The sequence below is a fragment of the Gallus gallus genome, chromosome 1 (genome assembly GCF_016699485.2).
Source record: "Gallus gallus isolate bGalGal1 chromosome 1, bGalGal1.mat.broiler.GRCg7b, whole genome shotgun sequence".
NCBI lineage: Eukaryota > Metazoa > Chordata > Aves > Galliformes > Phasianidae > Gallus > Gallus gallus.
Window position 1 is genome coordinate 147,883,569 of NC_052532.1, and position 13,004 is coordinate 147,896,572.

At 35.5% G+C, this 13,004-nt stretch overlaps 1 protein-coding gene across 33 annotated transcripts in view; it reads right to left on the reverse strand.

Moving 5' to 3' along the window:
* The window catches only part of GPC5 (glypican 5), a 676,292-nt gene that overhangs the window by 539,700 nt on the left and 123,588 nt on the right, over positions 1-13,004 (reverse strand). For 26 of the 33 annotated variants that reach the window (XR_005842199.2, XM_040653879.2, XM_040653810.2 and 23 more), the window contains 2 exons: positions 11,372-11,505; positions 8,414-8,539 (listed from right to left, as the gene is read on the reverse strand). Coding sequence is in view for 32 of the 33 variants with exons in the window: in XM_040653879.2 (XP_040509813.1) it covers positions 8,414-8,539; positions 11,372-11,505 (260 nt within the window). In the remaining variant the exon portion in view is untranslated. Of the gene's footprint in view, positions 1-54; positions 3,503-8,413; positions 8,540-11,371; positions 11,506-13,004 lie in introns of those variants that run through there. The other 7 variants (XM_015274639.4, XM_040653825.2, XM_046898889.1 and 4 more) reach the window with 2 other exon arrangements.

Below are 13,004 nucleotides of genomic sequence, written 5' to 3' on the forward strand. Positions count from 1 at the left end.
GAATGTAAGCCAATTTGTGCCTCCCATCATTTAATCCTAAAGAAGATGAGCTGCTAAGGAAGATAAGAAATTGTAACTTTTATTAAAGAGAACAGAAAACACAGTATTTTTGAATATTTGAAATGAAACTGTGTCATAGACACAGTTGTGAATGGCAGATTAGTTTTACCTCATTAAGGAGGAAATAATGATTTTATTAACTGAAAAAGCAGCAAGAAGAATTTGATACAGTTGGAAAGGATAATACCCATTCCTGGAAAAAAAATAAAATAAAATGAACTGACATTCTTTGAAATGCATTAATAAAATTATATGAATACCAATTTGTTATCAACTATATTACATAAATGGCATTAATTAAATGAGACTATATGCATAATAATTTACCGAATATCCACTAACATGGGACTACAAAGCAAAATAATTCATTATATATAAACAATAATTTACTGCAAACTACCACAATTAGACACATACAAAAAAATCAGTGGTTTTCTAGTAAGACAAGACTTCCAACCAGTTTCCAGGTCTCTAAAATTAAATCTGCTCAAAAATAACAGAAGTAACTAAGCCTGTTGAAAATCTGACCTACAGATCTGTCAAAAGTCTTTAGCTGACACAACTTATCATGGCTAAGATGGGATGGAAAATCTGTAAAATGCTGTGGTGGTGAACACTTGTGCAGTCATCAGTACTCAAGAAATTTCCTGCCTGGACTAGTAAGCCTGCATGTTGATACATTACCACTGTGAATACTGCAGTGAAAGAGGATCCCTGCGATTTTTCACAACTGAAATATTATTTAAATAATAGAGTGAGAGCTGTTGTATTAAAATGCCATGGCTAGAGGTGATAGATAATTTGCTTTTAGAAATATGTAATGCTTCAGAACATCACTGCATGGAAAGGGTCTCATTGTAAAATCTCACTAAACATATTATTTGAAAAATATCTTGTATTTCAAATTTGAATCTACGTAGATGGCATTTATTTTATAAGAACTTTAGTGAGGCACTAATACAAAAATATTCTGTCTAGTATAATCTGCAATGATTCACAGTTATTTATTTTATGTTAGACTTATTTTTGAAGAATGCAGCAAATTCTTTTCCTAAGTAAAAACGTCAAGCCATACTATACAAAAAGTGATCGATTTTTTTGCCTCCACTGTTGTATGTCATGAACTATGAAAAAGTGGCCCTGAACTCCCTGGAAAAACCCCTAAGAGGCATCAGATGTCTAAGGCTAAATTCTGTAGTATACATAGTATAGATATATATATATACACATATATAAAATTATTCTTTGAGGTTGTGTAAAATGAATATCAAACACTCCAGAATGAAGGTATTATGATGACAGAATTCAAAATAATTCTGAGTTTGGCCACTGTTCTTTCTCTCCTCTATCCTTCAGCTGCCTTCTGAGACTTTATGCAGCTATTCAACATAGCTTGAATCATGCTTTTCAGTTTAAAAGACCATGCATTTTGTAAATTACTACCAAATTATTAAAAATAAATTAACCCAGTGTTTGAACCTTTCCGTTATAAACCCTGCTGTGCACAACCAAGGATTCAAATCTTTCTACGACAAACACTACATAAAACTATATATTTGCTCAAGCAGACAGAAGGAAAAACAGATCATTTATTTAGAGGTAATCAAATGAAATATATGTTTTACTGCTTTTAAATAAGTTCAAATAAATCAAATAAATTACATCTTGAAATATCATGAATCTTATCTAAGCAAATGTGGAAAACTGATATTACAGTTGTTAAAGCTGAAATGTTTTTATGTGTATACTTCATGACAAAACAGAGAACAAAACCCACAAATAATTCAAGCGAAGGAATTATATGCCATTTATTTTTTTTCCCTTGATATCAGACTTGTATCTCCTAAAAGCAAGTGACAGAGGGATCAGAATTACAGATATTAAATAAATTACATAGTTTTTATACAATCTATCATCAAATCAATATTATTCCTTCTTCTACTTTTTGTCCTCCTCTGAAGTAGTTTAGATTCCTACTCTAAATCCCAAATTCATTAAGCTAACCAAAAACAGTACTTGAGATTTCTCAAAAAAATACGACAATAAAAAGTTATACCAGAAAACTAGTAAAGAGACAACTATCATTATTTTATTATTGAATTATACATTGCTGACAGAAACAGCAATGCCTTTTGTTTTCTACATTGATGGTGATAAAGATTCTCAGGAGACCCTCTCATTTATTTTGTAACCAAAATAGGATGTTAATGATGTTTCTTTGGGGGTTGTTGGTGGTAAAACCAATGGTGCTGATGATAAAACTAATGGTGTTGCTGATTAGACATAAAATATATCTTGATACTGGCACTTTTCCAAACGCAAATTTATGAATTGTAATGAAAAAAAAATCTCCTGAATTCAGGAAGGAGGTTTGGAGTCACGTATTTTTACAGATTAGATGTCCTGATTCTTCATTATAGTCCAGGTGCCACATGCTGGTGAGAACTTCTAAGCATCCCTAATGGGGTAGCAGCAGTTCAAAACAAAAATATTTTAGACTTTAGGTTGTTGGTTTCTTTTTTCAGTGGAAAAGGCAAGTCCTACCTGGCCACCCCAGTAGCCTTCTATAGTGGTGTAATTGCATTAGTGGATAAGGGAAGAGCTGCTGATGTCATCTATCTGGATTTCAGTAAGGCCTTTGATACAGTCCCCCATAACAACCTTTCTCTACAGATTGAAAATATATGGATTTGATGGCTGGATTGTCTGATGAACAAGGAATTGGTCACAAGGTTTTACCCAGAGAGTTGTAGTCAATGGCTCAAAGTCCAGATGGGGATCAGTAATGAATGGCATCCTTCAGATGTCTGTACTAGGATGCTAATATCTTCATCAAAGGCATCAATAGTGGGATTGAGTGCACTCTCAGCAAGTGTGCGGATGACATCAAACTATGGAGTGAGGTCGAAATGCCTGAGGGGCAGGATGTCATTCAAAGAGATAGGCTTCAGTGGGCACAGGTGAACCTCGTGAGATTCAACAAAGCCAAGTGCAAGGTCTTGTATATGGGTCACAGAAATGTTCGTTATCAATACAAGCTGGAGAATGAAAGGATTGAGCACAGTCCTGCCATAAAGGACCTGAGGATACTGGTGGATAGCAAGCTGGACATGAGCCAGCAGTGTGCCTTTGCAGTCCAGAAAGCCAAACATATCCTGGGTTGCATCCAAAGAAGTGTGGTCAGCAGGGCAGAGGAGGTGATCCTGCCCCTCTACTCTTCGCTGGTGAAACCTCACCTGGAGTACTGAATACAGATGTGGAGTCCTCAGTACAGGAGAGACACAGACCTGTTGGAGCATGACCACAGGAGGGTCACAAAAATGATCCAAGGAATGGAACACCTCCTCTATGAGGACAGGCTGAAAGAGCTGGGGTTGTTCATCCTGGAGAAAAGGAGACTCTGGGCAGACCTGAGAGCAGCCTTTCAGTATCTGAAGGAAGGCTACAAGAAGGAAGGGGACAGACTGTTTAGCAGCATCTGCTGTGATAGGACAAGAAAAAACTGGTTACAAACTAGAAGAGAGGAGATTCGGATTGGATCTAAGAAAAAAAAAAAAATCAGAATAAGGGCAGTGAAACACTGGAACAAGTTGCCCAGAGAGGTGGTGGAAGCTCCAACCTTGGAGACATCCAAGGCCAGGCTAGATGGGGCCCTGAGCACCCCGATCTAGCTGTAGGGGTCCCTGCTAATTGCAGGGGAGTTGGGTTAGATGACCTTTAAAGGTCCCTTCCAACTCAAACAATTCTATAGTTCTATGATTCCCTGATTTGTTACTAATATTTTTAAATTTTCACTTTCATTAGAAATCATCTACCTACAAATATCTTTATCCACTACTTATCTCTTAAGTTGACTTGGTATATGAACAATTCCGGTTACTTTGTCTTATAATGCTATTGGTACTACAATTTTATGAGTTCATAGGAAGACAGAGCATTCACAGTTCTGTGGCAGGCATTGCCAAATTTGCCAGTTGTTAGTGCATATTTACAGTTGCTTTTCTTTAAGCATCTGTTGCTGATCCTTGTTGGCAACAGCGTATTAGGCAGAGCAGTAAAAGCCACAATGGGCTATTCTTATATTTCAAGTTACTCAGGCAAATCTTTTGCGTAGGTGGCAAGTGGTGCTTTTAATAGCAATTTTAATTCTGCCTTGTTATAAAGAACTATATCAAATAAAAAAAAAAAAAGAAAAAGAAAAAGAAATTAAAAAAAAAAAACGACAAATTCATTATATTTCTTTATATCACCATTCATCTGATTTTCTTAGCTAAGAAATGATGCAGGATTGTTCTTTTGTTTCAGAATACTTAAGAATAGAAAGAGAAAATTATTTTCCCCAGCCTAAGAGCTAAACATTTATTTGATGATAAATGCTTATTATAATCACTTTCTAACAGCTTGCTCAGCAATTAAAATCAATCATGATGTTCAGTACCTCTTAATTTGGATACTTATGTATTTCATATGAAATTCTTCCTCCCAAACTTGATCAGCTGTTTTTAATAATCCCCATTACTTTTGAATCCTTCAACACAAGTAATTTTACTATTTCCTTCCTCACATCTATTTTGTTTCAGTAGAATCACAGGTCTTGAGATGTAAAATACACATACAGCTCTCCTCTGTGGATGTTTAATTCATCCCTGTTCACATTCCAGCTATGTGCTCCAGACAATCAAAGCTGTATAAATGTCAGTTAAACTAATCTCTTCCTCTCTTCTCCCCATTTGCACAATTCCTGTTAGTTTAGCTTTATAGATAAGTCACAACTGAAATTCTGAACTTCTTTGTGCAATTATGTTCACATGCTTTGGTATGCATAACTTACCAATTGTAATTTTTCTTTTTCCACTGAACCTCACGAAACCTATAACACTAAAGTCTGGGTACACCATCACAGGATTCAGTTATGCCTTTAAAAGAGACATTTTCATGACCAGCCATTGTAGTCATATAGCTGTCTAAAACAGTGGAAAGGCTGAAAGTGGAAAGAATCTATTCCTGTTTGAAGTCTCATCCCTCATTCTGCAGTGAAATGGACCTTGTGAGAATAGTCTTGCTCCTAAAAGTCTTGTCAACTACGAATCTTGCCTGACATGTTTAGGGATTCTTAGTTTTGATAAAAATATGAACCTACACCATGTAATAGGCTGGACTCAGATCAAGTTCTATTTTCAGAATCAAGGACAACACAGTCATGACATCATGGTTATTAAAAACCACACATACACACACACACACACAAAAAGAAAAAAGAAAAAAAGACTTGAAGCAAAAAGGAATTATCAGAAGCATATGAAATGTAAACTGTTAGGCAAGCTTTCATTGCAATAATACTCTCTTTTCTATTTTTCTGACCTTTTCCCATCCATACTTGATAATCTCTAGGTGGTATGAAATATGGTGAAAGCTATAAGATTTACTTGAAATACAATATTACAGCTGTTAAAATCCTAACATACTTCCTTTATAAAAATGCAATGAAAGGGAGAAAGAAGAGAAATAAAGATTTTTTAAAAACATATCTATCTTCTGTTTCCAGTGCTTGTTGCTGCTTCAAGATAGAAATACAGACACAGCAAGCACTTAGCAATCTCTTCAGGTGCTACTACACTTGCATTAGCATTATGTAGCCTATGGCATTGCTTTCTCGTGTCAAAATCAAAACTTCAGTCAACAACTGCTATGGTAAGCAATTTTCAAATAGAAGGTTAAAACAGAGATGAATAATGTTGAGACAAACAAAATTCATTTACATTTATTTAATTTGTACACTGTAGATTTTTCCATCCTCTCCCTCAGTGGCCAGGAATGCTGCATGGATGAATTCACCAATATCTTTATTTATTACTCTACTAGTTAGGAGGGAGCGATTAAAAGAAGAAGAAAAGAGAGCAAGTTTACAGACTCAGGTTTTCTTCAGTATTTAGAGGAAAGCAGCCATGTCTGTTCAGGTCATTATTGCTTCTAAAATGTCACAGTATCCTGGGATCACGACAACAGAAGTTGAACAACAAAGATTTTAGATAATACCAGAATCAGAATCAGAAGGCTGAAGGAGATCTTAGGACATTATCCAATTCACCTTTGCATCTCCATGGAAAAAAAAAATGGCTTTAGCTGAGTTATTAGTCAGTACTTTTCCTGCCTGTTCTTAAACATCCTCCTTCAGGCAAATGCCAGGCCCCTTAACTGCCTACTTTTGTCCCTCATTGTCCTCACCACTAGAAGATTAATACTTAAACTTACTATATTTTAAATGTTTGCCACATATTCTAGCCATCATCTGTTTCTCTAGAAACAGATAGTAGGTATTTTCCTCCCTCTTAGCAACAGCCTATTTACACTTAGAATTTTCCCCATCACTCTTTCTTTTTCATGTTAAACAAATCTAGATCTTTCACTCCTTTTTTTTGTTTGTTTGTTTCTTTCTTTCTTTTTTTTTTTTTTTTTTTTTTGTAAGCTGAGTTTCCTAGATACTCTATTGCTCTCAAAATGCTCCTGGGAATATTCTTCAAGTATGCCATAATTTTCCTGAAAATGCTGTACCTGGGCTCATGCTGAGTTTCATCAAGATTGTTTAGGAAGACTTGCCCCGGTTTTTGTATTGTATTTTGTATTTGTATTCATTTAGTCTCTTCTAAATTGGCGTGTCTGCACACTGGGTAGGATCACTGCCTGTAGACCAAGTTCCCATTGCCTGATATATTCATTTCCCTTCAGAATGTCCCTGAACATCAGGGATGCTACTATTCCAATGCTACTCACCTCCCATCAGATCCCTTCACTATCTGATTGATTCATTAATCCATTTCAACCATCATTTTTCATCACAGTCTGTGGGGCAGGAGCCCTTTTTGCTCAAACATATTCCCCTTGTGTTTAAATTCACAGAATTTGTTTGAGTGTGTAGAACATATTTCTGCGACTGACTTTCATTAAGTCCCATCACTATACTGTGCTCCCTTGGTGTGATGTTCATTTATCTTTTAAATACTTCTACTGATGGGGACCCCATCACTTTTGTGGGTAGCCACTTCCAAAATTTGATCACTCTCATGTCCAATATAAACCTAACCTGCAACTGTTTCCTCACATTTGATCTCATCACCAGAAAAAAAAAACAGAGATCTCCTATCAGGTAGTTGTAGAGAGCAATAAGGTCTCCCTCAGCCTCTTCCATACTAAACGACCCCAGCTCCCTCAGCCACTCCTCATAAGTTTTGTTTTTCAGTCCCTTCACCAGCCATGTCCTTTCTGTATTGAGAGACCTAAAACTGAGCACAATATTCAAGGTGCTATATCACCAGTGCTGCAAGCTATACACACATCCAAGCCATGAGCAGCTAGAAAAATACTGTGAGAAACAATGCCAAAAGCTTTACTAAAATCCACACAGACAACATTCACAGCCTTTCCTTCATCTTCTAAGCAGGTCGTCTTGCCATAGGAGATGAGGTCATAGAGGGAGACCACATCAGTCAGGCAGGACCTGCCTCTCATAACCCAAGTTGAAGATGCAGTCTGTCACTGGCTTTTCTGCTTAGTACCAGCTCCCTCTCACTTTATTAGCTCACCTTACAGCCTTTGGCCACCTTTGATAATACTTAATATTAACAGATCTGTATAAAACATAATTGCAATTCACCTCTTAATATCAAGATCTCTGTCATCTGCTGAAAGAAATACTTGTTTTCTTGATGAAAGTAATAAATCATAGATATAATTACTGTGTAAGTCTATCTGACATCCACAAATATTAGCATCCTCTAAGTTCTGAAACATTCTGATTTCAAACACAGTCATCCAAGAGCACAGTAGTTATTTTTTTCTCTTTATTTTTTTGCCATTGCTACTAAGTGATGTCTCTCAAGCAAGAGCATATGTAAAATAATACATATGTGTTTCACCTTTAAAATATTTAATCTCGGTGTTTTAACTTATAGCCCTCTCCAGAGAAACCACATATATAAAGACTGGTTCATTCTTCAGAGCTAAAGAAAATTTTAAGCAAATATCTTCAGATCCTTACCACAAACTCCATATTAAAAGAAGCATTGTATAAAGATCACACATACACAAAAAGAGCTATTTTTTTTTCCAATTATATTTTGTAAATGTGAGTCAGTCTTCTTCTAACCAGTGTATGGTTAAGCTCCACAAATTTGAAGAAACATCTGAGGAGCAGTAAGACAGATTTTTTTTACTGTTTTCAGATGAAGCCTAAGAAAACCATTCTGACTTGTTTTTCAATCTGTTTCTGACACATATTCAGGGAAATAATGCACTTCATTCCACATGGAAACTACTTTAGAGAAATTAAAAAGACAAGAGAGAGTGAAAAAAGTACCTTTTTACAACATCTTCTCCATTCCAACATGGGAGACCATCGGCAGCTGCCAACTCATTACCACACAGCTGATCAGCCAGGCCACCGTAAAAGGCTCTGTAGAGGCGAAGGTGGCTGATAAATTCTCTGCACAGAGGAACATGGAAGCAATTGATAGTGTCAATCAACAGTATTACGCATTACTGCAGTTGTGCATTTCTGCAAGAAGATACAGAATATGCTTTTTCTAATATTGTCTCTTGGTTCCACTGATTTTTTAAGTCAATTTGCCAATTTTCTGTTACCTAAGTTTGATTCCCTCAGATACATTTCAGTAGTTTACAGAGTTGATACTTGCATCTGTGAAAATTAAAGAAAATAACTTGTTCATGCTCTGGAACAGGAATTATTTTTCTCCACTCTGAAATTTTCTTGCATAGTTCTGATACAGCCTGCAATGTTACACTTGTAGAAATTTAATTATTATTATTTTTTTAAGCATTGCAAATTAAAAAAGAGGTGTTTATTGTCATCTGTTTTTCAGCACTATCAATCTGTCCCCTACACAGTTTTACAAGTAATAGAAAGAGTATGGTTAGAGTTAGGGAGCAATTCAAGATTTAGGTAGGATGAGTTTAAGGTGTAGATGTTAAATATTTAGTAGATACTTAAATTACTGTCTGAAAAATGACATTAATTTTATCGCTCTATGCTGCTAAGTTATAAATTATGTATTGCTATTTTAAATAATTGCCAAGATGCCCAGAGCTAATGGTAAGTTTTTATACTGAAATCAAAACAAATTAGTGGGGTTTTTTTGTAGTTAGTATATTTGTAACTGAATTGTGATATTTATGTTTATAATTTGTTTGCTTATTTATTGAAAATCTCTTCCTGGGAGACCAATTCCTGCTGTGAAAAATTAAAATACTTATTTATTCTGGTTTAGAATATCACAGTATAGTGAGTTATCTATGACCCGCAGGCACAAAGGAAAATGGTGCCAACAAATTCTGTACTCATTGCTCTATAAACCAACAAGCTTCAGTTTATTTTATGTTATTGAATAGTGTTTGGAGTTGTAAAAAAACAAACAAACAACAACAACAAAAAAAAACACCAGTTCTAGACATTTCCCAATGTTTAGTTATTGTAGATCTAAAATGGCACATGGAATTAAACTCTTAATTATTGTTTACTAAAAACAAACACAGGTAAAACACGAATATTATATGCAGTCCATCATTAGAATGCCAGAATACTCTACACAAAGCATAGGGGTTCATAATTACTATAACTATTTAATGCAAGCTGATTGTATTAGCATATCTAAAACTGCAGTTCTGAAAATTTCAGGTGGAGTCATTTTTGATTGCATCACAGAATTGTATACGTGCAATATATTTTAAATACATAAGTATAATTCATCTGCACTCTCCCAACCATGGATAGTTAGTTATAACCTGTACTCCTCTGCCCCAAAGTTGCATTTTCCATTTTACATTGAGTAGGACTGCCTTTAACTATGTGTTGGGTTTATGTTCTGGATGAAAGTTAGTGATTAGAGTCCTCTCATAGAAAATAGCTGGAATTTCTTTTGTACAATCAATCCATCCGATCAACTCCATACAGAAATGGAAATAAATAGAGCTGCTGTAACATCTTAAGACAAACTGCATTCTAACAGAAAAGTCAGTAATTCAGTTTATTAGCAAACAAAACCTGAGGCAAAGATGAAGTTAATATATAAGTAATAACTGATTTCAACCCCTGTAGATGTCTGACCAAAGTATTTAGAAGGGCAGATGGTCTGAATGTGAATTTTCACATCATCATCTTCTATATCAGACAGCATGTAATTACAGGCAGTTGAGCACAAATGTGCAATTACAGTCAGTGGAAGCTGCTAATATTTCTCATCTGTTTATTTGGACTTTTTTTTTTTTTTCTTTCTTAGAGTTTCATTCTCTTTGCTAAAACCTAGCTAGGTTTTGGAGGAAAAAGCATTGAATATTTTTAAGATTGTATGCTATTACATAAGGTTCACCTGACAGTTCCTACAGTCAGAAGCAAAGTGGAATTTCCTTTCCTTCATGTACCACTTGGGATGTTGAAGTTTAAACTGTCTGATAGTGAAAATAATTTAGGAAAAGTTCAGGTAGAGATGGTCCAACATGTACTTCAAAATGTAAATTTTCATCTGAAGCTGGATATGGAGAAAATAGAGAACCCTTAGGAGTCACACACTTAATGGAGTCCTTTCCTTCATTTCCTTTTCTTACGATCACTGTCAAAAATTAAGTCTGCACCATCTGGGAGAAGCCTGTTCTTTCCTGCTAAACTTGTGAATGTGGCTGGGAGGTATGCAGCAGGTAAAGTGGTTGACTGGGAGAACTGTGCTTCCTTAAAAGCAAGCTGTAAGCAATTGCTGAAGTTGCTCTCCTCCAGGAGTTGTTACAGTTGCCATGGGAATATAAAGAAAAACATAAAGTGATTGTAACAAATAAGGAAGGAGATAATCCAAGAGGTAGCAAGTGAAGGTGAAACGAACTGTAAAGTTGGTAAACTGAAATCTGTGCCAGTGGATCTCGAAATCTCTTTCCCTCCTCAAGCTTCATTATTTTTTACTGTCCACTCCTCTGATGTCCCCTAAGCTCCCATTGAGGTCATCTCAGACACCACATTTTTACATCATGGAACAGACCCAGATGAAGTCAGATATTAGAATACAATTTTATATTTTCAGTGTGCTAGCAACTGGTAAACATCAACTGCTTAGCCACAAAAAAAAAAAAAAAAAAAAAAAAAAAAGTGGAATAGATACTGACTGATGAAATTCTGTGCCGGCCAAAGCAAACTTCTCTTTTGTATCTCTTTTCCTTCATTATTTCATGCAATTGCTTTGAACATAATCTATTCTGTTGTAAAATTTATGGTTTGCTTTATACTTTCATTCTGGCTGTAAAACTAATGTCTTACTTTCTTCTGCTGGCAAGGGTTTCTTCGCTGTCTCTTGAGAACATCTTCAGCCCTTGGTAATATTTGTTCTGATCAAAAGAGCAATGTGGAGACTGTGTAGACTTCCTTACAGGTGGGCCACATACCTTCTTCACCTGAAAGGAAAACAGATATTAAGAAGTAAAGAACATATGTAAGAAAAAAATAGATTTTGTATCTCTTTATTTTGTTTAAGTCCATTTTAACATGAAAATCTGTGGACACATCATGAAGATTAGCTAAGAAAAATGTCATTAATTATCATACTTGTCAACACTGTGTCTACAGTGAAAGCAGAAAACACACAATTGTATTTCATTTTGTATAAGAAAAATATAAATGGAATCACTCCTTTTGAAGGAATACAAGGTATATAAGCAAGTTACACATATTTTATTGATGGCGGTTTTTTGCCTTCCTGTCAAGAAACTGTACAGCTATGCATACAGTAACAGTAACCTCAGAGATCATGACATGTAATGAGCAGCAGCATATTTTTATTTTTCAGTAATATACTCCAATCATATTTTTTAATATGCACTGAACTCTATGATTTCTTTCAAGGTTGATGAATTATTATGGCATGTTCAGCACAGTTACTCAGAGCATACACCGAACACTTAGCATGATGGAAATATGCATTACAACTTTGGAAGATGTAAATTTAATGATCTGAGATGCATGTTTAATGATTCAGACCATAGATGCTGAAAACACTGACTGATTTTTATGTCTGGTTTTCTGATCTAGATGTCAATACATATGAATTCATGTGTTGTTTTTTTTTAAATGTGATACTGAGCATTTTATGCTATAGAGAATATCAATCCATGTTCATAGCTCATTATTCTTCCTAGTCACTGAAGAAAAGTAATTAATGCCATACATATTTATTAAATAAGAGATACTTCACGCTGAGGATCACATCAGACAAGATACTAAGCAGACAAAACTGTACATATCTTGTGTGCATGCTCTACTGAAAAACTAATACTGCATGTGATTTATTAAATCTTGGTTTCAGTACATAGTCAACCTTGTTAAAAGTAAAAGGAAGACAGAAGAATTCACAGAGAATTTAAAATAAAATATCGCTACCGTTTTCTCTGACTAAAATGAACAAATAAAGAAAACCAGAAGTTTTTATGATCACAGTGCCTGGCAGTATGGACAATGCCCATTTTATATATCCTTTGGTTGCTTCAAAATGCCTTCCAAAAACTGTTTACATGGGTGGATAGTGATAGAACAAGGGGGAATGGTCTTAAACTGAGACAAGGGAGGTTTAGATTAGATATTAGGTGGAACTTTTTCACACAGAGGGTGGTGACACACTGGAACAGGTTGCCCAAGGAGGCTGTGGATGCCCCATCTCTAGAGGCATGGAAAGCCAGTCTGGATGTGACTCTGGGCAGCCTGGTCTAGTGGCTGGTGACCCTTCCCATGGCAGGGGGGTTGAAACTAGATGATTTTTTAGGTCCTTTTCAACCCAGGCCATTCTATGATTCTTTGATTCTATGACTCATTCTCTTTGAGTGAATGTCTCAGGAAATGTTTTGTGCCATTTGTGGAATTTTGCATTCTCTGATACATTTACAAGCAAACCTTAGTTTCA